The sequence below is a fragment of the Rana temporaria genome, chromosome 9, assembly GCF_905171775.1.
Source record: "Rana temporaria chromosome 9, aRanTem1.1, whole genome shotgun sequence".
Taxonomy (NCBI): Eukaryota; Metazoa; Chordata; class Amphibia; order Anura; family Ranidae; genus Rana; species Rana temporaria.
In genome coordinates, this window is record NC_053497.1 from 10,705,912 (window position 1) to 10,731,373 (window position 25,462).

The following is a 25,462-nucleotide window of genomic DNA, read 5'->3' on the forward strand; positions in this document are numbered from 1 at the left end:
CTGAGGGCCCGCCCCCTTAGACTGATGGACCCCCCTTATCCCCCCAGACTGAGGGCCTGCCCGCCCCCCCAGACTGACCCCCCCTAGACTGAGGGCCCGCCCCCCCAGACTGACGGACCCCCCTTATCCCCCCTAGACTGAGGGCCCGCCCCCTTAGACTGATGGACCCCCCTTATCCCCCCAGACTGACGGACCACCCTTATCCCCCCAGACTGACGGACCCCCTTTATCTCCCCAGACTGATGGACCCCCCCTAGACTGAGGTCCCGCCCCCCCAGACTGATGGACCCCCCTAGACTGAGGGCCTGCCCCCCAGACTGATGGACCCCCCCTAGACTGAGGGCCTGCCCCCCCAGACTGATGGACCCCCCCTAGACTGAGGGCCTGCCCCCCCAGACTGATGGACCCCCCAGACTGATGGACCCCCTTATCCCTCTTAGACTGACAGTCTCCCAAATGATCAGCCCCCCTTAACTGAGGAACCCCCCTGGCCCCCCCCTCAGACTGACAGACCCCTTCCCCCCTCTAGACTTAGGGACCCCACCTCCTTGTACAATGAGATGTAAATCCTCCAGGGGGCGCTCTGTGTGGTTTCCATGGTGAAGGTGTCCGCCCTCCCCCCCTGTGGCTGTGTAGTGAGTGAGGTGTGTGCGGTCTGGCTCCTCCCCTCTCTGTACCTCACGTGCTGCCCGACATTTATGGGATTAACCGCTTCCAGCCAGTTGTTTTGCTGCGCGTGCGCAGAAGGCACATGGACGCCGCATTTCCTACTACCACTACTACAGATTCCGCCCACACTCATTAGGCACCGCCTACTTACACCCTCTCTCTGCGCTCCAACAGACCAACAACACCACGGTGCACGCCCAGAACCCGTGGGTAACGCCCCGCCCCCATTCACCGCCCAGTCTGCTCCAGTATCAACACAGCGCATCGGCCGCCCCGCCCCCCCGTGTCCTCGGCCACCGGATGCTGCGCTCTCCCATTGGTGGATTTGAACCTCTCTAACGGTCTCCACGACAACGCACGGCGCTCTCCCCCTCTCACTGGCCGGCAGGGGACCAATAGGAGCGAGGGGTGGGCGGGGTCGCGGGTTTTAAACTTTTCCTATTGTAAATGCGGTGGAGGAGGTCGGGTGCTGCTGCTACTGCGAGAGATCCGATCCATAGAGACAGGGGGAGAGCCGAACCATCCGATCCACACAGAGGGGAGAGCCGAACCATCCGATCTATAGAGAGGGGAGAGCCGGACCGGACCATCCGATCCATACAGAGGGGAGAGCCGGACCATCCGATCCATACAGAGGACTGAGCACGAGATCCGGACCGTCCGACCCATAGAGAGGGGAGAGCCTCACATCCGGGACCCCACCGACCGCCGTTGGCTCGCAGGTGGGTGCTGAGTACCGGGAGATCCCCCCTCCATTCCCCACACACTCTGCACCCTCCTATATACTCCTCATACATTGTATACAATCTGATTGTACAATAGAATCTCCCCATACATTGTATACAATCTGATTGTACAATATAATCTCTCCATACATTGTATACAATCTCCTGTACACCCCCCATACATTGTATACAATCTGATTGTACAATATAATCTCTCCATACATTGTATACAATCTCCTATATACTCCCCATACATTGTATCCAATCTGATTGCACAATAGAATCTCCCCATACATTGTATACAATCTCCTGTACACCCCCCATGCATTGTATCCAATCTGATTGTATAATATAATCTCTCCATACATTGTATACAATCTCCTGTACACTCCCCATGCATGCTGCGATCTGATTGTACAATATACCGTATTTATCGCGGTATACCGCGCACCCCCATAGTGACCCCCAATCCTGTGGGAAAAAAAGTTATTTTTGTACTTACAGTTTTGGTGTCTTGCGCGGCGGCCTCGTCGGGTCCGGTGTCCCTCTGCGGCGGGTCCGGTGTCCTTCTGCAGCTTCGGGTGTCCCTCTGCGGCGGGTCCGGTATCCCTCTGCGGCCGGTCCGGTGTCCCTCTGCGGCGGGTCCGGTGTCCTTCTGTGGCGGGTCCGGTGTCCTTCTGCAGCTTCGGGTGTCCCTCTGCGGCGGGTCCGGTGTCCCTCTGCGGCGGGTCCGGTGTCCTTCTGTGGCGGGTCCGGCGTCCTTCTGCAGCTTCGGGTGTCCCTCTGCGGCGGGTCCGGTGTCCCTCTGCGGCGGGTCCGGTGTCCCTCTGCGGCGGGTCCGGTGTCCCTCTGCGGCGGGTCCGGTGTCCCTCTGCGGCGGGTCCGGTGTCCCTCTGCGGCGGGTCCGGTGTCCCTCTGCGGCGGGTCCGGTGTCCCTCTGCGGCGGGTCCGGTGTCCCTCTGTGGCGGGTCCGGTGTCCTTCTGCAGCTTCGGGTGTCCCTCTGCGTCGGGTCCGGTGTCCCTCTGCGGCGGGTCCGGTGTCCCTCTGCGGCGGGTCCGGCGTCCTTCTGCAGCTTCGGGTGTCCCTCTGCGGCGGGTCCGGTGTCCCTCTGCGGCGGGTCCGGTGTCCCTCTGCGGCGGGTCCGGTGTCCCTCTGCGGCGGGTCCGGTGTCCCTCTGTGGCGGGTCCGGTGTCCTTCTGCAGCTTCGGGTGTCCCTCTGCGGCGGGTCCGACGTCCTTCTGCGGCGGGTCCGGTGTCCTTCTGCGGCGGGTCCGGCGTCCTTCTGCAGCTTCGGGTGTCCCTCTGCGGCGGATCCGGTGTCCCTCTGCGGCGGGTCCGGCGTCCTTCTGCAGCTTCGGGTGTCCCTCTGCGGCGGGTCCGGTGTCCCTCTGCGGCGGGTCCGGTGTCCCTCTGCGGCGGGTCCGGTGTCCCTCTGCGGCGGGTCCGGTGTCCCTCTGCGGCGGGTCCGGTGTCCCTCTGTGGCGGGTCCGGTGTCCTTCTGCAGCTTCGGGTGTCCCTCTGCGGCGGGTCCGGTGTCCTTCTGCGGCGGGTCCGGCGTCCTTCTGCAGCTTCGGGTGTCCCTCTGCGGCGGGTCCGGTGTCCCTCTGCGGCGGGTCCGGCGTCCTTCTGCAGCTTCGGGTGTCCCTCTGCGGCGGGTCCGGTGTCCCTCTGCGGCGGGTCCGGTGTCCCTCTGCGGCGGGTCCGGTGTCCCTCTGCGGCGGGTCCGGTGTCCCTCTGTGGCGGGTCCGGTGTCCTTCTGCAGCTTCGGGTGTCCCTCTGCGGCGGGTCCGGTGTCCTTCTGCGGCGGGTCCGGCGTCCTTCTGCAGCTTCGGGTGTCCCTCTGCGGCGGGTCCGGTGTCCCTCTGCGGCGGGTCCGACGTCCTCCTGCGGCGGGGTCCGGTGTCCTTCTGCGGCAGGTCCGGTGTCCTTCTGCAGCTTCGGGTGTCCCTCTGCGGCCGGTCCGGTGTCCTTCTGCGGCGGGTCCGGCGTCCTTCTGCAGCTTCGGGTGTCCCTCTGCGGCGGGTCCGGTGTCCCTCTGCGGCGGGTCCGGCGTCCTTCTGCAGCTTCGGGTGTCCCTCTGCGGCGGGGTCCGGTGTCCCTCTGCGGCGGGGTCCGGTGTCCCTCTGCGGCGGGTCCGGTGTCCTTCTGCGGCGGGTCCGGCGTCCTTCTGCAGCTTCGGGTGTCCCTCTGCGTCGGGTCCGGTGTCCCTCTGCGGCGGGTCCGGCGTCCTTCTGCAGCTTCGGGTGTCCCTCTGCGTCGGGTCCGGTGTCCCTCTGCGGTGGGTCCGGTGTCCCTCTGCGGTGGGTCCGGTGTCCTTCTGCGGCGGGTCCGGCGTCCCTCTGCGGCGGGTCCGGCGTCCCTCTGCGGCGGGTCCGGTGTCCCTCTGCGGCGGGTCCGGTGTCCTTCTGCGGCGGGTCCGGTGTCCCTCTGTGGCGGGTCCGGCGTCCTTCTGCAGCTTCGGGTGTCCCTCTGCGTCGGGTCCGGTGTCCCTCTGCGTCGGGTCCGGTGTCCCTCTGCGGGGGGTCCGGCGTCCTGCAGCTTCGGGTGTCCCTCTGCGGCGGGTCCGGTGTCCCTCTGCGGCGGGTCCGGTGTCCCTCTGCGGCGGGTCCGGTGTCCCTCTGCGGCGGGTCCGGTGTCCCTCTGCGGCGGGTCCGGTGTCCTCGCGTCCTCCCCGCTCGTTTCCCGCGTCGAGTTTTGAATACTGCGCCAGCATATACCGAGCGCGGTACACTCGGGCAGGCTCGGCAACTGTCGCACTCACGTCCTGTACGTCCAGGACGTGACCGCGGAAGAAGCCGAGACTGGCCGACTGTACCCGAGCGTACTGCGCTCGGTATATGCAGGAGCAGTATTCAAAACTCGGCGCGGGTATCGGCGTATATCGCGCACCCAACGATTTTGCCCTGATTTTCAGGTTAAAAAAGTGCGCGATATACGCCGATAAATACGGTAAAATAATCTCTCCATACATTGTATCAATTCGGTTATAAAATCTCCTATAGGTTGTAAGAATACGGTCCTACAATCCCCTATACGTTCTTCATACGTTTGTATCGGTCTGATTGCACAATCTTCTTCTATACGCTCTCCATACATTGGGCCAGATTCTCATAGAATCGGCGTTGGTGTAAGCCATTTACACCACGCCGCCGCAACTTACTGGAGCAATGGCCGTATTCTCCAAGCACTTGCTCCGTCATTTGCGGCGGCGTAGTGTAAATGGCCCGGCGTAAGGCCGCGTAATTCAAAGGGGGCGGCTTGTATTTAAAGTAAGCGCACCCCCCCCCTGCGCCGATCGAAAAATAGCCCAGTGCGAATGCTCCAGCTCGCGACGGAAAACGTCAATGACGCCGACGTGAGCGTCATTGACGTAAAGTCGTATTCGCGGACGACTTAGGAAAACGACGGAAAAAGACGATGCTGACCCGACGCCATACTTAACATGGCATACGATGGACCTACGTAAACGTACCCCTCATATAGCAGGGGTAAGTTTACGTAAACGTCGTAAATTCACTGCGTCGTCCGCGCGGGAATCCTGCGTAAATGGCTAATTTGCGTAGACGACGGGGAAAACGACGGAGGCGACACCTAGCAGCGGGGGGAAAAAAATGCATTTAAGATTTGACAGCGTAAGAGCCTTACGCCTGTCGGATCTAATGGATATCTATGCGTAACCGATTCTAAGAATCAGTCGCATAGATACGCCGGGCCAGATTAGGACTTACGACTGCGTACATGGCGCTGCGCCGTCGTAAGCCCTTTGAGAATCTGGGCCATTGTATCAATCTGGGGGTGCAATCTCGTATACTTTATAAAGCTGGGTGTACAATCTCTTGTATACGTTGTATCAGTCGGGTGTACAATCTCTCTTATACGTTGTATCAGTCGGGTGTACAATCTCTCATATACGTTGTATCAGTCGGGTGTACAATCTCTTATACGTTGTATCAGTCGGGTGTACAATCTCTTATACGTTGTATCAGTCGGGTGTACAATCTCTTATACGTTGTATCAGTCGGGTGTACAATCTCTTATACGTTGTATCAGTCGGGTGTACAATCTCTCCTATACGTTGTATCAGTCGGGTGTACAATCTCTTCTATACGTTGTGTCAGTCGGGTGTACAATCTCTTCTATACGTTGTATCAGTCGGGTGTACAATCTCTTATACGTTGTATCAGTCGGGTGTACAATCTCTCTTATACGTTGTATCAGTCGGGTGTACAATCTCTTATACGTTGTGTCAGTCGGGTGTACAATCTCTTCTATACGTTGTATCAGTCGGGTGTACAATCTCTTCTATACGTTGTATCAGTCGGGTGTACAATCTCTTCTATACGTTGTATCAGTCGGGTGTACAATCTCTCTTATACGTTGTATCAGTCGGGTGTACAATCTCTTATACGTTGTATCAGTCGGGTGTACAATCTCTTATACGTTGTATCAGTCGGGTGTACAATCTCTTATACGTTGTATCAGTCGGGTGTACAATCTCTTGTACGTTGTATCAGTCGGGTGTACAATCTCTTGTACGTTGTATCAGTCGGGTGTACAATCTCTTATACGTTGTATCAGTCGGGTGTACAATCTCTCTTATACGTTGTATCAGTCGGGTGTACAATCTCTTATACGTTGTATCAGTCGGGTGTACAATCTCTTATACGTTGTATCAGTCGGGTGTACAATCTCTTGTACGTTGTATCAGTCGGGTGTACAATCTCTTGTACGTTGTATCAGTCGGGTGTACAATCTCTTGTACGTTGTATCAGTCGGGTGTACAATCTCTTGTACGTTGTATCAGTCGGGTGTACAATCTCTTATACGTTGTATCAGTCGGGTGTACAATCTCTCTTATACGTTGTATCAGTCGGGTGTACAATCTCTTATACGTTGTATCAGTCAGGTGTACAATCTCTTCTATACGTTGTATCAGTCGGGTGTACAATCTCTTATACGTTGTGTCAGTCGGGTGTACAATCTCTTCTATACGTTGTATCAGTCGGGTGTACAATCTCTTCTATACGTTGTGTCAGTCGGGTGTACAATCTCTTATACGTTGTATCAGTCGGGTGTACAATCTCTCCTATACGTTGTATCAGTCGGGTGTACAATCTCTTATACGTTGTATCAGTCGGGTGTACAATCTCTTCTATACGTTGTATCAGTCGGGTGTACAATCTCTTATACGTTGTGTCAGTCGGGTGTACAATCTCTTCTATACGTTGTGTCAGTCGGGTGTACAATCTCTTATACGTTGTATCAGTCGGGTGTACAATCTCTTCTATACGTTGTATCAGTCGGGTGTACAATCTCTTATACGTTGTGTCAGTCGGGTGTACAATCTCTCCTATACGTTGTATCAGTCGGGTGTACAATCTCTTATACGTTGTATCAGTCGGGTGTACAATCTCTCTTATACGTTGTATCAGTCGGGTGTACAATCTCTCTTATACGTTGTATCAGTCGGGTGTACAATCTCTTATACGTTGTATCAGTCGGGTGTACAATCTCTTCTATACGTTGTGTCAGTCGGGTGTACAATCTCTTCTATACGTTGTATCAGTCGGGTGTACAATCTCTTCTATACGTTGTATCAGTCGGGTGTACAATCTCTTCTATACGTTGTGTCAGTCGGGTGTACAATCTCTTATACGTTGTATCAGTCGGGTGTACAATCTCTTATACGTTGTATCAGTCGGGTGTACAATCTCTTCTATACGTTGTATCAGTCGGGTGTACAATCTCTTATACGTTGTATCAGTCGGGTGTACAATCTCTTATACGTTGTATCAGTCGGGTGTACAATCTCTTCTATACGTTGTGTCAGTCGGGTGTACAATCTCTTCTATACGTTGTATCAGTCGGGTGTACAATCTCTTCTATACGTTGTATCAGTCGGGTGTACAATCTCTTATACGTTGTATCAGTCGGGTGTACAATCTCTTCTATGCGTTGTGTCAGTCGGGTGTACAATCTCTTATACGTTGTATCAGTCGGGTGTACAATCTCTTCTATACGTTGTATCAGTCGGGTGTACAATCTCTTATACGTTGTGTCAGTCGGGTGTACAATCTCTCCTATACGTTGTATCAGTCGGGTGTACAATCTCTTCTATACGTTGTATCAGTCGGGTGTACAATCTCTTATACGTTGTATCAGTCGGGTGTACAATCTCTCTTATACGTTGTATCAGTCGGGTGTACAATCTCTTCTATACGTTGTATCAGTCGGGTGTACAATCTCTTCTATACGTTGTATCAGTCGGGGTGTACAATCTCTTCTATACGTTGTTTCAGTCGGGTGTACAATCTCTTATACGTTGTATCAGTCGGGTGTACAATCTCTTATACGTTGTGTCAGTCGGGTGTACAATCTCTTCTATACGTTGTATCAGTCGGGGTGTACAATCTCTTCTATACGTTGTATCAGTCGGGTGTACAATCTCTTATATACGTTGTGTCAGTCGGGTGTACAATCTCTTATACGTTGTATCAGTCGGGTGTACAATCTCTTCTATACGTTGTATCAGTCGGGTGTACAATCTCTTATATACGTTGTGTCAGTCGGGTGTACAATCTCTTATACGTTGTATCAGTCGGGTGTACAATCTCTTCTATACGTTGTGTCAGTCGGGTGTACAATCTCTTCTATACGTTGTATCAGTCGGGTGTACAATCTCTTCTATACGTTGTATCAGTCGGGTGTACAATCTCTTCTATACGTTGTGTCAGTCGGGTGTACAATCTCTCCTATACGTTGTATCAGTCGGGTGTACAATCTCTTCTATACGTTGTATCAGTCGGGTGTACAATCTCTTCTATACGTTGTGTCAGTCGGGTGTACAATCTCTTCTATACGTTGTATCAGTCGGGTGTACAATCTCTTCTATACGTTGTATCAGTCGGGTGTACAATCTCTTCTATACGTTGTGTCAGTCGGGTGTACAATCTCTCCTATACGTTGTATCAGTCGGGTGTACAATCTCTTCTATACGTTGTATCAGTCGGGTGTACAATCTCTTATATACGTTGTGTCAGTCGGGTGTACAATCTCTTCTATACGTTGTATCAGTCGGGTGTACAATCTCTTATACGTTGTATCAGTCGGGTGTACAATCTCTTCTATACGTTGTATCAGTCGGGTGTACAATCTCTTCTATACGTTGTATCAGTCGGGTGTACAATCTCTTCTATACGTTGTATCAGTCGGGTGTACAATCTCTTCTATACGTTGTATCAGTCGGGTGTACAATCTCTTCTATACGTTGTGTCAGTCGGGTGTACAATCTCTTCTATACGTTGTGTCAGTCGGGTGTACAATCTCTCCTATACGTTGTATCAGTCGGGTGTACAATCTCTTCTATACGTTGTATCAGTCGGGTGTACAATCTCTTATATACGTTGTGTCAGTCGGGTGTACAATCTCTTCTATACGTTGTATCAGTCGGGTGTACAATCTCTTCTATACGTTGTATCAGTCGGGTGTACAATCTCTCTTCTATACGTTGTATCAGTCGGGTGTACAAGCTCTTATATACGTTGTATCAGTCGGGTGTACAATCTCGTATGCTTTATAAAGCTGGGTGTACAATCTCTTATACGTTGTATCAGTCGGGGTGTACAATCCCTTATATACGTTGTATCAGTCGGGGTGTACAATCCCTTATATACGTTGTATCAGTCGGGTGTACAATCTCTTCTATACGTTGTATCAGTCGGGTGTACAATCTCTTCTATACGTTGTATCAGTCGGGTGTACAATCTCTTCTATACGTTGTATCAGTCGGGTGTACAATCTCTTCTATACGTTGTGTCAGTCGCGGTGTACAATCTCTTATACGTTGTATCAGTCGCGGTGTACAATCTCTTATACGTTGTATCAGTCGGGTGTACAATCTCTTATACGTTGTATCAGTCGGGTGTACAATCTCTTATACGTTGTATCAGTCGGGTGTACAATCTCTCTTATACGTTGTGTCAGTCGGGTGTACAATCTCTTCTATACGTTGTGTCAGTCGGGTGTACAATCTCTTCTATACGTTGTGTCAGTCGGGTGTACAATCTCTTCTATACGTTGTGTCAGTCGGGTGTACAATCTCTTATACGTTGTATCAGTCGGGTGTACAATCTCTTATACGTTGTATCAGTCGCGGTGTACAATCTCTTATACGTTGTATCAGTCGGGTGTACAATCTCTTGTATACGTTGTGTCAGTCGGGTGTACAATCTCTTCGGCCCGTGTGGATGTCAGTCTGTCTGACAGAAGCCAGCTGAGCATGCTGGAAAATCGGCAGCCAACCAGCTCCTGATCAGTGCTACCAGCCAATGGCGGAGAGCGCTGATTGGAGTATTCTTGGGGGGGTCAGAACACCTACAGCCTGGTAAAGGAAACCCTCATGTTCCAAGAGAACCTTCACAGTACTACTGAGTCCCATCAAAGTTCTCCTGGAACATGAAGGCTTCCTTGATAGTTTAAATGTTGGCATGCACTGATGATGCCTCTAGACCTGAGATATGGGGGGCTGTCGAGGTTTCTCCTGAGAGACGGGGGGGCTGTCGAGGTTTCTCCTGAGAGACGGGGGGGCTGTCGAGGTTTCTCCTGAGAGACGGGGGGGCTGTCGAGGTTTCTCCTGAGAGACGGGGGGGCTGTCGAGGTTTCTCCTGAGAGACGGGGGGGCTGTCGAGGTTTCTCCTGAGAGATGGGGGGGCTGTCGAGGTTTCTCCTGAGAGATGGGGGGGCTGTCGAGGTTTCTCCTGAGAGACGGGGGGGCTGTCGAGGTTTCTCCTGAGATCTGGGGGCTGTCGGGGCTTCTCCTGAGATCTGGGGGCTGTCGGGGCTTCGCCTGAGATCTGGGGGCTTCGCCTGAGATCTGGGGGCTTCGCCTGAGATCTGGGGGCTTCACCTGAGATCTGGGGGCTGTCGGGGCTTCTCCTGAGATCTGGGGGCTGTCGGGGCTTCGCCTGAGATCTGGGGGCTTCGCCTGAGATCTGGGGGCTTCGCCTGAGATCTGGGGGCTGTCGGGGCTTCGCCTGAGATCTGGGGGCTGTCGGGGCTTCGCCTGAGATCTGGGGGCTGTCGGGGCTTCGCCTGAGATCTGGGGGCTGTCGGGGCTTCTCCTGAGAGATGGTGGGCTGTCGAGGTTTCTCCTGAGATCTGGGGGCTGTCGGGGCTTCTCCTGAGAGATGGTGGGCTGTCGAGGTTTCTCCTGAGATCTGGGGGCTGTCGAGGTTTCTCCTGAGATCTGGGGGCTGTCGAGGTTTCTCCTGAGATCTGGGGGCTGTCGAGGTTTCTCCTGAGATCTGGGGGCTGTCGGGGCTTCTCCTGAGAGATGGTGGGCTGTCGAGGTTTCTCCTGAGATCTGGGGGCTGTCGGGGCTTCTCCTGAGATCTGGGGGCTGTCGAGGTTTCTCCTGAGATCTGGGGGCTTCTCCTGAGATCTGGAGGCTGTCGGGGCTTCTCCTGAGAGATGGGGGGGCTGTCAGGGTTTCTCCTGAGACCTGAGATGTGGCCTTTGACAATACCATCTCAGGTCCTATGGCATCTGTCAAAGTGAACCAACATTCATCATATAAAAGGAACTCCTCAAATTTTAGGAGAACCTTTTCAGATTTGGGTTCTATGAAGTGACCTAATATTTAAAATTATTAAATAAATTCTCAACATTTCAGGAGAACCTCTCCAGCTCCATCTCGGGTCCCTCGGGTAACATCAATGTGTGCCAACATTTAAAGTATTACAGAAATTGAATCTATTTTAGATTAGCAATTCTTCGATGTGATGGCTGAATTTCTGTTTTGGTTGTTGGGTGGTGGTTGGTGTGTTTGTTTTTTTGCCCCTAAATAATTCTCTTCCTGTCCCTGGGTGGCTACACTGACTTCTCCACTGTATCTATGGAGGGAGTCCTGGTTGTCCTCTCAGGACAGGACTATAAACGGTTTATCTCTACCACATGGGAGGGAGGGGGGGGGGGGAGATTAGTAGTAGACTTGGAAGAATAATAACATTGATGTGAGTTTAATTATTTTACGTGACAAGGACACAGCATTTCTGGCAGGATCACCGGGTATAAAACCAATGTGCCGCGCTATGCTCCGTAATCAAAAATACTTCCTGTGAGTTTGTGGAATATTGAATATCCAGGGCTCAATATTAACGGACTAGGTGTAGTGCAGTATCATTCCATACATAAAGGCCCGGATTCTCGTACGAGTTACGCCGGCGTATCTGAGTCTGAGCCGTCGTATCTTGGCGCCTGATTCAAAGATTTAGATACGCCAGAATTTGTATAAGATACGACCAGCGTAAGTCTCCTACGCCGTCGGATTTTAACTGCATATTTACGCTGGCTGCTAGGGGCGTGTACGCTGATATACGCCTAGAAATATGTAAATCGGCTCGATATGCGAATTCACGAACGTACGCCCGGCCGACGCAGTACAGATACGCCGTTTACGTTAGGCTTTTCCCGGCGTAAAGTTACCCCTGCTATATGAGGCGTACCAATGCAAGTATGGACGTCAGAACAGCGTCAAATTTTTCACGTTCGTTTTACGCCGTTTGCGAATAGGGCTGGGCGTCATTTACGTTCACGTCGAAAACATTGGCTTCTTGCGGGGTTAATTTGGAGCATGCGCACTGGGATACTTTCACGGACGGCGCATGCGCCGTTCGTAAAATGTCATTTACGTGGGGTCACATTAAATTTACATAACACACGCCCACATCTTCCACATTTGAATTAGGCGGGCTTACGCCGGGATATTTACGCTACGCCGCCGCAACTTTGGTTTGAGAATACTGCACTTAGCTGCCAAAGTTGCGGAGGCGTAACGTAAATGTGATACGTTACGCCCGCACAAAGATGCGCGCTTCTACGTGAATCCGGGCCTCAGTGCTTATGTGCTAAAAATGTATACCAGCCTTTTTCAACCAGGGTGCCTTTGAGGTTTCTTCATTGGTGCCTTGGCAAAATGTAAAAAAATAAATAAATTACTGGAACCATGCCCTGTGGTCTGATGAGACAAGATAAAGGTATTTGGTGTCAGATGGTGTCAGGCGTGTGTGGGGGAGGGGCCAGGTGAGGAGGACAAAGACAAGTGTGTCTTGCCTACAGTCAGGCATGGTGGTGGGAGTGTCATGGTCTGGGGCTGCATGAGTGCTGCCGGCACTGGGGAGCTACAGATCATTGAGGGAACCATGAATGCCAACATGTACTGTGACATACTGAAGCAGAGCATGATCCCCTCCCTTCAGAGACTGGGCCGCAGGGCAGTATTCCAACATGATAACAACCCCAACCCCCCACCAAGACCACCACTGCCTTGCTAAAGAAGCTGAGGGTAAAGGTGATAGACTGGCCAAGCATGTCTCCAGACCTAAACCCTATTGATCATCTGTGGGGCATCCTCAAACGGAAGGTGGAGGAGCGCAAGGTCTCCAACATCCACCAGCTCTGTGATGTCGTCATGGAGGAGGGGAAGAGGACTCCAGTGACAACCTGTGAAGCTCTGGTGACCTCCATGCCCAAGAGGGTTAAGGCAGTGCTGGAAAATAATGGCGGCCACACAAAATATTGACACTTTGGGCCCAATTTGGACTTTTTCACTTAGGGGTGTACTCACTTTTGTTGCCAGCGGTTTAGACATTAATGGCTGTGTGTTGAGTTATTTTGAGGGGACAGCAAATGTACACTGTTATACAAGCTGTACACCCACTACACAACATTGTAGAAAAGTGTCATTTCTTCAGTGTTGTCACATGAAAAGATAGAAGAAAAGATTAACAAAAATGTGAGGGGTGTACTTACTTTTGTGAGATACTAAATGCTTTCTTTTACACCATTCACAGCTTAAATGTCTAAATACTTTGAGTCCCCATGTACTAAAACATTCTACTGGTTTATATCTTAACTACTTGCCGACCAGCCGCCGGCAAGTAGTTATACAGCGGCAGGTCGGCTCGGCTGCGCGAGATCACGTAGCTATACGCCATCTCGCGTTTCAGCCAATAGGGGCGCTCGCCCCCTGGTGCCGCGTGCGCGATCACCGCCGGGCACCCGCGATCGCTCGTTACAGAGCAGGGACTGGGAGCTGTGTGTGTAAACACACAGCTCCCGGTCCTGTCAGGGAGAGAAATGCTGATCTTCTGTTCATACAATGTATGAACAGAGGATCAGTGTTTCCCCTAGTGAGTCCACCCCCCCTACAGTTAGGACACACCCAGGGAACATAATTAACCCCTAGTGTTAACCCCTTCCCTGCCAGTGACATTTTTATAGTAATCCAATGCATTTCTATAGCACTGATCGCTATAAAAATGCCAATGGTCCCAAAAATGTGTCCGCCATAATGTCGCAGTACCGATAAAAATCGCTGATCGCCGCCATTACTAGTAAAAAAAAAATTAATAAAAATGCCATAAAACTACCCCCTATTTTGTAGACGCTGTAACTTTTGCGCAAACCAATCAAACGCTTATTGCGTTATTTTTCGTAATAAAAAAAAAAAAAATAGGTAGAAGAATACGTATCGGCCTAAACTGAGGAAAAAATGTTTTTTTTTAATATATTTTTGGGGATATTTATTATAGCAAAAAGCAAAAATAGAGCGACAATTTTGAAAAAATATATATATATATATATATATATATATATATATATATATATAATATTTTTTTTTTTCAAAATTGTCGCTCTATTTTTGTTTATAGCGCAAAAAATCAAAACCGCACAGGTGAACAAATACCACCAAAAGAAAGCTCTATTTGTGGGGGAAAAAAGGACGCCAATTTTGTTTGGTTGCCACGTCGCACCATTGCGCAATTGTCAGTTGAAGCAGTGCCGAATCGCAGAAAGAGGCCTGGTCATTGAGCAGCAATATGGTCCGGGGCTGAAGTGGTTAAAAACACAAACACCTAAAAAAGAAAAAAAACACTCTGTATATTTTATGTACACTTCTTCTTTTAATGTTAATGTTACTTTTTTTATTTATTTTTTATTTTTATTAGAAACCTGAAAATGTTGCCCTCCACTCGTCACCCCCGACCTGCGCTTTCCAAACTGCCTCGTCCAGGGAAGTCGGTGTTTGAAGAAAATGTTCGCCCCGGAAAGGTACTTGTAATGAATTGACTTTGCCTTTTTTCCATTTTTACGTCAAAGCTGATCTCCAGGCACACAGCTCAGCACAGAACCCGCCAAAAGGATTTGCATTTGCTTTAATCCAGTTCACAGATTAAAACTGCTCCGCCACGCAGCTCCCACCTACTGTACTAAATGTATGTGGCCTCATCTACACACAGTATACAGCTCTGTGTTCCGGCACCTTCCAATCTCACTCCCAGAATGAAATAATCAAGCGGAACAGCCATTCATAGGCAGCTTTGCAATCCTTTTTTAATGAATACAAAGCTTCCTTTGGCCAGTTGGAGATGGTGATGTCGTCAGCCCGTCTCTCTGACTCATAGTTGCATAGTTGGTCTGGTTAAAAAAAAAAATATGTCCCAATCAGAGGAAGCTTTGTATTAATTTAATAGAATGCAAAGCTGCCTATGAATGGCTGAGAGCCCAACAGCCCGACTCTATCATTCCAGGAGTGAGAAGGGAAGGCGTTGCCCCATTACTGGAACCCAGCGCTGTACACGGTGTGTAGAGGAGGCCACATACAGGAAATACAGCAGAGGCACACATGTTGGGTTAGGAAATGGCTTTTCTTGGCCAGCTTGGCCCAAACGAGCTTTTTTAAAATGACAGTAATGCTGAACATCAGCTTTAACAAGTAAGTTTAATTATGTGAGGAATATATAGCTGCAGGATTTATCTTCTACATCTGCCCGGAGCTCCGCTTTTGGATGTGGTTAGTTTAGTTATTTATCTATTTAAATATTTTTTATTATTAATTTATTTTCTTTTATGGCGCATGTGAGATCAGGATTTTGCTTTTGTGTGTAGGAATGTCCAAGAATTAAGTTCAGCATTTTTTATTTTTTTTTCTCCCTTTTTAGGAGGACTGCACACAGACAAAGCGCTCCCCTTCCTCCCCACAGGGAGGTGCAAAAAAGAGATCTGCGTTTGGAGACATCACCAATGTGAGTATTTGTGCGTCTTTCTCAAAAATAATGGGGAAGATATCCCATCTCCTGGTCCAGTACCCCCCTGCCCGAGACCTCCCTTCTCCTCCTCCCCGATCCAGCACCCCCTGCCTGAGACCTCCTGCCCGAGACCTCCCTCCTTCTCCTTTCCTTGCCCGAGACCTCCCTCCTTCTCCCCTTGCCTGAGACCTCCCTCCTTCTTCTCCTCCCCGATCCAGCACCCCCTTGCCTGAGACCTCCTCTTCTTCTTTCTCTTGTGGAATAATTTTTTGTTGGATTTTCAATGTAAGTGCCATAATGGTGGCATTGAAATACCAGAATAAACAATGAGCAATATGGTGCCCTGGCCTGACCACCGTTTGGCTTCCCCTGACACCCCGTGCTGGGCGTCTCGTGACCTCCCCTGACGCCCCGTGCTGGGCGTCTCGTGACCTCCCCTGACGCCCCGTGCTGGGCGTCTCGTGACCTCCCCTGACGCCCCGTGCTGGGCGTCTCGTGACCTCCCCTGACGCCCCGTGCTGGGCGTCTCGTGACCTCCCCTGACGCCCCGTGCTGGGCGTCTCGTGACCTCCCCGTGCTGGGCGTCTCGTGACCTCCCCGTGCTGGGCGTCTCGTGACCTCCCCGTGCTGGGCGTCTCGTGACCTCCCCGTGCTGGGCGTCTCGTGACCTCCCCGTGCTGGGCGTCTCGTGACCTCCCCGTGCTGGGCGTCTCGTGACCTCCCCGTGCTGGGCGTCTCGTGACCTCCCCGTGCTGGGCGTCTCGTGACCTCCCCGTGCTGGGCGTCTCGTGACCTCCCCGTGCTGGGCGTCTCGTGACCTCCCCGTGCTGGGCGTCTCGTGACCCGCCCCGTGCTGGGCGTCTCGTGACCTCCCCTGACGCCCCGTGCTGGGCGTCTCGTGACCCGCCCCGTGCTGGGCGTCTCGTGACCCGCCCCGTGCTGGGCGTCTCGTGACCCGCCCCGTGCTGGGCGTCTCGTGACCCGCCCCGTGCTGGGCGTCTCGTGACCCGCCCCGTGCTGGGCGTCTCGTGACCCTCCCCACTTGCACCTAACTTTACACCTCCTGCATCTCTCACTACCCTAACACTCTGTATGCCCAATTTGCAGCACTTGGTATCGCCTAAATCTCCCACATGTATATCTCACAATGTTCCCCCTTACATGACATTCTGCACCCCGGCATACCCACTTAACACCTTACTCTACACCTAGATCTCCTACTACCCAAGACTCTGAATCACCTGTATCCCAAATGTGCAGCACCCTGCACCCCCACATACACCTCCTGTATCCCCCACTATCCCAACAGGCAGCACCCTGTACCACCTACATCTTCCACTACTGCTCTATCTGTATCTTGCTGTACATCACAATGTACCCTGCATCCCTCATTACCCCACTTTCTTTAGCCCCATTACTTTGCACTCTGTACCCCTATATCTCCCAATACTCTGCATCCCCCCCCCAGTACCCCATATTCTGCACCCTTGGATCCCCCATTACATATTACTCTGCAGCAGTGCATCCTCCAGTAGAACTCACCGGTGAGGCTTATCAGGCCATGTCCCTGACCATGGGGGGGTTCTGGAAGTTGTAGGGGGGTTCCCCGGGTTAGGAGGATAATGGACTATGAATTACTGCTACTGGTCCCCCTGCCGGCCTGATGGGGCCCAATGCATGAGGCCTGCCTGTACCCCTTCCTTATCGGCAGCCCTGGTTGCGGGCATCAAAGCTCTCTAGATCAAGGATGGGGTGATGACTTTCAGTCAGAAAAGTTGGTAATGATCTGAATGTCTCCTGCAGGCACATAAAAACCAACAACTGCTTCAGAAAAAGAAAGACGGGCAGAAGGTTCTGAAGAAGACAAAAGGCACCGCAAAAAATAATGAAACCAACCTCAAAAGGTGAGCGAACCGCGTCCGACCGCTTTCTACGTGTTTAAACAAAGGAAGGTAAACTGGGAGAGCGGAGAATGATTTACAAATCGAAATGCCTAAGCACAATTTTTGCTACTTTCACATGCGTTAGTAAAACATCTAATCCTTCCTTCCTTTTTTTTTTTTTTTTTTTTTTTTTTTTATTAAAGGACAAAACAATTGCTTTTTTTCTTTTTTTTTTTTTTTTGGTGGTAAATGGTAATGGATATCTCCCTGGATTTTTATTATTATTATTATTATTATTATTATTATTATTATTGGAAAACTGGGCCTAAATGGTAAATTAAAATATATATTTTTTTTTTCTATTTAGGTCCAGTTTTCTATTTTATTATTATTATTATTATTATTATTATTATTATTAATAATAATGGAAAACTGGACCTAAATAGTAAAAACAAAATTATATATATATATATATATATATATATATATATATATATATATATTTTTACTATTTAGGTCCAGTTTTCTATAATAATATAAACATAAATAGTAAAAATATATATATATATATATATATATATATATATTACTATTTGTTATTTATATATTTTTATATATATATATATATATATATATATATATATATATATATTGTGTCTGTATGTATGTATGTATGTATGTATGTATGTATGTATGTATGTATGTATGTATGTATGTGTGTGTGTGTGTGTATATATGTATATATTTTTTACTATTTAGGTCCAGCTTTCTATTAATATTATAATAATAAAGAACTGGACATAAATAGTAAAAATATATATTATAAATAATTTTACTATTATTTAAAAAAGATAGATCTATTTTAAATAATAAAATTATATATATATATATATATATATATATATATATATATATATATATATATATATATATATAATAATTTTTTATTTATTCTTAAAACATTTTTTTATGGTGATCCTGCCATCATAAAGGTTCTTGTTCAGACACTTCCTGTAATATGGTGACAACACTCTCCTAGTTGTGCGCCTGTGTTGTCACGTGGGACTACAAGTGGCTGTACTGATCCGCATTGCTCAGGCACAGTCCAGTCCAGACCAACTATTTTCTGATGATGACTGTAGACAGGAAGAGGCTGCATTGAGGTTCCATGATGATGTAATTCTGGTCCGCTTGCCTCGCTTATATTCTGAATTCTTTCCTTGCAGAGCTACAAAAAAGGTTGCCACCATAGAGGTGCCTGAAGATGTAAAAGATACCACTGTGACCAGCGAAGAAGTGACGCCACCGAAAAAGCAAGAGGAGCAGCCTGTAGAGCAGGTATAGTTCATGCTTGGTGGTGTTGGGAGGGGCCCATTGGTGTTGGGAGGGCACATGTTTAATAACACTGTCTGCATGATTTTCAGACCTTGCCTAAAGATGTTGAAGACATTGATAAAGATTCGATGGATGACCCGTTCGCCAGCTCCGAGTATGCCTTGGACATATTTAACTACATGCGTTCCAGAGAAGTGAGTTATTCCGTAACATGGGAGGTCATTGCTTGTATCCATTACCTGCCTTGGCAGGGTTCCATTTGGACTCGCCAGTTGTTTAACCACTTGCTTACTGGGCACATATACCCCCCTCCTGCCCAGGTGAAATTTCAGCTTTCGGCACTGCGTCGCTTTAACTAACAATTGCGCGACGTGGCTCCCAAACAAAATTGACGTACTTTTTTCCCCACAAGTAGAGCTTTCTTTTGGTGGTATTTGATCGCCTGTGCGGTTTTTATTTTTTGCGCTATAAACAAAAAAGTGCGACAATTTTGAAAAAAAATACAATATTTTTTACTTCTTGCTATAATAAATATCCCAATTAAAAAAAAAAAAAAATTTCTCAGTTTAGGCCGATACGTATTCTTCTACATATTTTTGGTAAAAAAAAAAAAATCGCAATAAGCGACTAGTTTGCGCAAAAGTTATAGCGCTTACAAAATAGGGGACAGAATTATAATTTTTTTTATTTTACTAGAAATGGCGGCGATCTGTGATTTTTATTGGGACTGCAACGTTATGGCGGACACATCGGACACTTTTGACACATTTTTGGCGCCATTCACATTTATACTGCGATCAGTGCTATAAATATGCACTAATTACAGTATAAATGTGACTGGCATTGGAGGGGTTAACACTAGGGGGTGAGGAAGGGGTTAAATGTATTCCCTGCATAGTGTTCTAACTGTAGGTGCAGGGGGGGGGTGACTGGGGGGGGGTGACCGATCTGTGTCTCTATGTACAAGAGACACAGATCGGTCTCCTCTCCAGAGACAGGACGCTGTCTCTGTGTGAGCCGGCAATGACAGATGTTTACATATGAGATCATCTCTCATTGGCCGCACAGATCGCATCGCAAACGGCCACTCTGATTGGCCGTTCGCGGCGATCTGTAATTGGCTGTGTCCAAGGGACACTGCCAACACAGATTTTCCCCGCTGCGCGCTCTGGAGCGCGTGCGGGGACCGCCCAAAGGGGCGGACGTCAATTGACGTCCTGTTGGCTTTTGGGATCCGCGCTGTAGCCGTCAATTGACGGCAGGCGGATCCCAAGTGGTTAAAAGGGTATCCAATGACAGATTTTCCTTCCCAGCACAGAAGGATGGGGGGATGGTTGGTTTGCCAAGAACCCGTGGCCCCTTACTAACGATTGGGTCTCGAACACCTGATTCCAGGTCACCTGATCACTGTGATAGCCTCTGATTGTTGGTCACTGTGAAGGCCGCCCCGTATTTTCTCTCTGTGAATGGAGGAGAGAGAGATACAATGCATCTCTTTCCTTGCAGAGGAAAAAAAAAAGCATGTACTAAATGACGGGGTCCCAGAAAACCCCCGATTTCTAAGTCCTCTGATTGCTGTGATGGATCCTCCTTTCTTTCCTTTCTTTTCTTTCTTTTCTTTCTTTCTTTCTTTCTTTCTCTCTCATCGGGACCCGGAACACCCGATTTCTGGGTCACTGTGAAGACCGCCTCCTTGTTTCCTTGCAGAGCAGAAAAAAAGCGCGTGTGCTAATGATTGGGACCCGTAACACCCAATTCCAGGTCACCTGATCACTGTGATAGCCTCTGATTGGCTCCACAGTGATCAGTTACTGTGAAGCCCGCAGCAATGTTTTCTCTGTCAATGGAGGAGATGTATCGTATTTCTCTTGCAGAAGGGGCGGGTGTCGCGTGTGTACGAACAATCGGGACCTAGAACACACTTCCTATTGTGTCTTCTGTCTCGGACAGCTGTACATGGGAGCCAATCGGCTTTTAACTTCAGCTTCTTCAATTTAAGCTTTGACAATAATACCTGGAAGCTGATTGGTTTTTATGCGGAGCTGCACCAGATTTTGCACTCTCCAGTTTTAGTAAATTGACCCCCCCCCCCCCAGAAAAAAAAATCACGCCAACCAAAAGGCCCCCACATTCATTATTTTATATCATGATAACTAAAGGGGACCTGTCATGGCTCTATACATGTATAAAGAGGACCTGTCATTACTCTTTACATGTAAAGAGTACTTGACATGGCTCTATACATGTATAAAGGAGTATAACGAGGGCCTGTCATGGCTTTATATACATGTATATAGAGGACCTGTCGACTCTTTACATGTAAAGGAATATAAAGAGGACCTGCCATGGCTCTATACATGCATATAGGCGTATAAAGAGGACCTGCCATGGCTCTATACATGTATCCAGGAGTATAAAGGGACCTGTGAATTGCCGGCGGCCACAATGTCTTTTGCGCAAACTAATCAATGTACGCTAATTGTGTTATTTTTGGTACCAAAAAAAAAAAAAAAATGTAGAAGAATACATATTGGCCTAAACTAAAGAAAATAGTTTATTTTTCTAAATTTTGGGGATATTTATTATAGCAAAAAGTTAAAAAATATATATATTTATAGCACAAAAAATATGCTGCCCCCCTAAAAGTGCTGCCTGGTACCCATGGTACCACCCGGTCCCATCATAGGGCCGGCCCTGATCGACCCCAATGTCTGATCTTTTGTAGACTTGATATCTGATCTCCATGTTAAGATCCTCGGTTCCAGAAGATAATGTTCTTCATGTATTGAACTCGCTGTGTGTTTAACCCTCTGCACTGGCTGATGTATTTCTTCATGTCTTTCACAGGAAAAATTCATACTGCCCAATTATATAGATGTACAGCGTGACATCAGTAAGGAGATGAGAGCGATCCTGGTGGACTGGGTGGTGGAAGTGCAGGTCAGTGCCGGAGTGGGTTTGTGTGACCTTCCCCTTTCCCCCCCCCCTTTTTTTCCCCCCTTTTTTATGCATCGGGTAAAAACCTTCTGGGTGCAGCCTGTGGGCCGCAGGTATAGAGGGTGCATCTCCCCAGTGGGAACACAGGCCGCACTCGATGGGTTCCAACTAGGGCTGCCCCGAAAGTTCGGCCTCCAAAAAACCTATTCAGTGCATCCCTAGTTCCAACCCTTCGCCACTTTTCTTTTCTTTTTTTTTTCCTCTTTTTTTCCTTTTTTTTTTTTTTTTTTTTTTTTTGCTATCGACCATAAACTGTCTTTAGATACTTTAATTCAAAGACTGGTTGTAACCGCTTTGCCAAACTGCACAAACCGTTTTTATGGACTGTTGTGTTTTTGTCCCTGCAGGAGAATTTTGAGCTGAACCACGAGACTCTCTATCTGGCGGTAAAGTTGGTGGACCATTACTTGGCCGCCTTCGTAATTGCAAGGGAAAAGTTGCAGCTCATCGGTTCTACGGCTGTGCTCGTGGCATCCAAATTTGAGGTAAGGTCGCTGAAGGCATGTACGGTGTACCCATCCAGGGGAGCCAGTTCTTATAGTGGTATGTCTGAATACACCCCCCCCCAAAAAAAAACAAGAACTCCATAGGGTTAGCTTACCTTCGTAGTGGGGGGGGGGGGGGGGGTTCCATTGTAAAAGCACTTCTTGCCATGTCTTTAAATGGAAGTGTCCTCAAAAACGGAAGACTTTTTTTATGTTGGAGAACATTTTAAAAATGTTACAGGTGCCTAAACGGTACCCTGAAAAATGTAGTTTTTTACTGGAGTTTTCTGATATGTGTGAATCCTTAGGCACTATATCTGCTGTATATCTGCAGTGGGAAATCCTCTCCGGCATTTCTGCCTCCCACTGTGATGATGATGATTGATAGTGAAGAGATAATGGTGGTTGATGGCTGAAGGGGGGTGGTGGTGGTGGCTGAAGGGGGGGATGGATGATGGCTGAAGGGGTGGTGGTGGTGGTGGTGGTGGTGGCTGAAGGGGGGGATGGATGATGGCTGAAGGGGTGGTGGTGGCTGATGGATACAGAGATGATGGGTGGTGGTGGATACAGAGCTGGTTTAATGATGGATGAAGGGGGGTGGTGGTTGAATGATGAATGCGTGGGGGGTGGTGGTGGTTGAATGATGAATGAGTGGGTGGTTGGATGGTGGATGAAGGGTGTGGTGGTTGGATGAAGGGGTGGTGGCTGGCTGAAGGGGGGGTGGTGGATGATGGATACAGAGATGGTGGGGGATATAGAGGTGGTGGTTGGATGATAGATGACTGGGTGGTGGTTGGATGATGGATATAGAGGTGGTGGTTGGATGATAGATGACTGGGTGGTGGTTGGATGATGGATATAGAGGTGGTGGATGATGGATACAGAGATGGTGGGGGATACAGAGGTGGTGGTTGGATGATGGATGGACAGGGTGGTGGTTGGATGATGGATACAGAGGTGGTGGTTGGATGATGGATGACGGGGTGGTGGCTGGATGATGGATACAGAGATGGTGGGGGATACAGAGGTGGTGGTTGGATGATAGATGACTGGGTGGTGGTTGGATGATGGATATAGAGGTGGTGGCTGGTGGTTGATGATGGATGACAGAATTATCGACTTATAAGGTGACCATTTTTGGTTTTCATGTGGATTTCTCAGTCTCGTGGCCCCTATTCTTTGGAGTAGGGGTTCACAACCTCATTGAGATCAGAGTTCTATAAATGCTTCCAAAACCTTCCTTGCCTCAGCAGTAAAATAAAAAATACTCCTAATAAAAGTATGGGCATGAAAAATATGTATTGAATACTAGAAGGCTCTGGATCGGGCTGGGTGTCGCTGTGAGGGGAAATTGGGATTCTGGAGGGGGTTAGGGGCCCTGTAGCAGACTTGGTGGCCCTGTAGTGGATAATGTTTCTGGAGGGGGCTGGGGACAAGCAGACATTGTGGTTGGTTGAGGAGCACTTTGGTGGGCTGGAGGCTCTGCAGCAGGGGGGCACTGTGGGAGGTTGGAGGGTTGACTGGTAACGGCACTGCGGGTAACTGAGAGGTTGGTGGGCACTATTGGAAGTGTGGTAGGTTGGAGGATCTTCAGCCGGCGGATGGCCTGGTAGTTTGAGAACCACGGTCCAGACCCCCATATCTACCTCTTCTCTAACATTAGCCCAGTGGACCTCTTGCAAAGCTGTTATCTGCCAAGTTCATACCAAGCCCCAGTGAGCTACACTCAAAAAAAAAAAAAAAATTGCCCTCTGTTTCATTTAACTGCCATTTTTTACTTTTTTAAGGGGGCTTAGGCTCTTACACATGTGATTTTATTTGTAACTTTTCGGTTCTGATTTCACGTCCATTTTTGTTGTCTACAGGAACGTTGCCCGCCCTGCTTGGATGACTTCCTCTATATATGCGATGATGCGTACAAGAGGGAGGAGCTGATTGCAATGGAGATGGATATGCTACAGAAGCTGAACTTTGACATAAATATCCCCGTTCCTTATCGCTTCCTGCGTCGCTTTGCAAAGGTATTTTAGTCAAAAACCTGGAAATCCAGCAATATGCATAAACTGAGGTTCTGTTCAAGGATATCCATTGTATGCTGTCAGTGATATACATATTATATATTATATTTTTATTTCGAGTCCGAACAGTTAAGGCTAAAGTCCAGGAATTCGGCTCCTTTTTTGTGTAAAGAAAAAAAGATTTTTAAAATAGAAAAAGGCTCTAGGAGTACATGACGCCTCCTGGGCTTGGCTCTTTTATATTTGGCAGCAGTATTTCCAGAAGCACTATGTTGATCCTTTTTGAGCTCTGCATATTGAACAGTAGAGTCGCTGCAGCTGCTATGTCCGCCCCTCCCCCTGCCCATTCACAGAAGCCTTTGTATTATGTGAGCACATTTAAAAAAATACAAAGGCTTCTGCGAATGGGCAGCGGTGGGGTGGGCATAGCTTCTCTTCTCCTGGCAAATATAAATGGAAATAAGCCCAGGAGATGTCCTGCACCTTCTTGGACTTAACAAACAGTGTGCCTTCGCTTTTTACCAAGTGTCGGAATTCCTGGAATTTAGCCTTAATTTTTCAGGACCAGCTTTCAACAGATTTCCCTTTTTGTCTTTGTACTTCTTGGTGTTCCTAAACAAAGGAGTTAACCCCTAACTGCTTGTCCAGAAAAATTCACTGTTGATACAAATTAAAACAAAAACTCCTCCACTGTGTTGTTGGAAGTTTATGAATACAGCTAAAAAAAAAACCTTTAAGCATTTCAAGTGTATCTGAACCCAAATGCAAAAATGTAATCTGTTGGGCCTTCTCAGTCCTTTGGATCTGGTGGCTCCAATCCCTCACTATTGGACCCCTAATGAGAAGGTTGACTTTCTTGGCCAATACAGATGTTTGGGAGGGGGGCATTTGTACTACTGTATTGCACTAGGTACTCTACTTGCTAATGTGAACATAATAAATACATTTTATTTATTTATATATATATATATATATATATATATATGCAACCTACATCTGTCTAGGTCGGGCATCTCCAAAATGCAGCCAGCGGGCTGGATGTAGCCTTTTGCTTCTGTTTTATTCCAGCCCTTTGGGCACTATTCCTTCCACTGACACCACAGGGGGGGGTGGATTCCTCCCGCGGACACCACAGGGGGGGGGGGGGCGATTCCTCCCATGGACGCCACTGAAGAGAGGGGGGGGGGCACGATTCCTCCCACGGACACCAACAATGTAATTTATATTACTTCATCTATCACCAAGCCTATGGCATTGTTTAC

At 48.7% G+C, this 25,462-nt stretch overlaps 1 protein-coding gene across 1 annotated transcript in view; it reads left to right on the forward strand.

The window, feature by feature from the left end:
- Positions 1 to 1,137: 1,137 nt before the first annotated feature.
- CCNB3 (cyclin B3) overlaps positions 1,138 to 25,462 on the forward strand; it is a 32,794-nt gene continuing 8,469 nt past the window's right edge. The window contains exons 1-9 of the mRNA XM_040322768.1: positions 1,138 to 1,391; positions 14,403 to 14,505; positions 15,396 to 15,479; positions 17,286 to 17,386; positions 18,592 to 18,703; positions 18,790 to 18,894; positions 21,548 to 21,640; positions 22,045 to 22,182; positions 24,048 to 24,203. Of these exons, the coding sequence (XP_040178702.1) occupies positions 14,413 to 14,505; positions 15,396 to 15,479; positions 17,286 to 17,386; positions 18,592 to 18,703; positions 18,790 to 18,894; positions 21,548 to 21,640; positions 22,045 to 22,182; positions 24,048 to 24,203 (882 nt within the window). The 5' untranslated portion in view covers positions 1,138 to 1,391; positions 14,403 to 14,412. The remainder of the gene's footprint in view (positions 1,392 to 14,402; positions 14,506 to 15,395; positions 15,480 to 17,285; positions 17,387 to 18,591; positions 18,704 to 18,789; positions 18,895 to 21,547; positions 21,641 to 22,044; positions 22,183 to 24,047; positions 24,204 to 25,462) is intronic.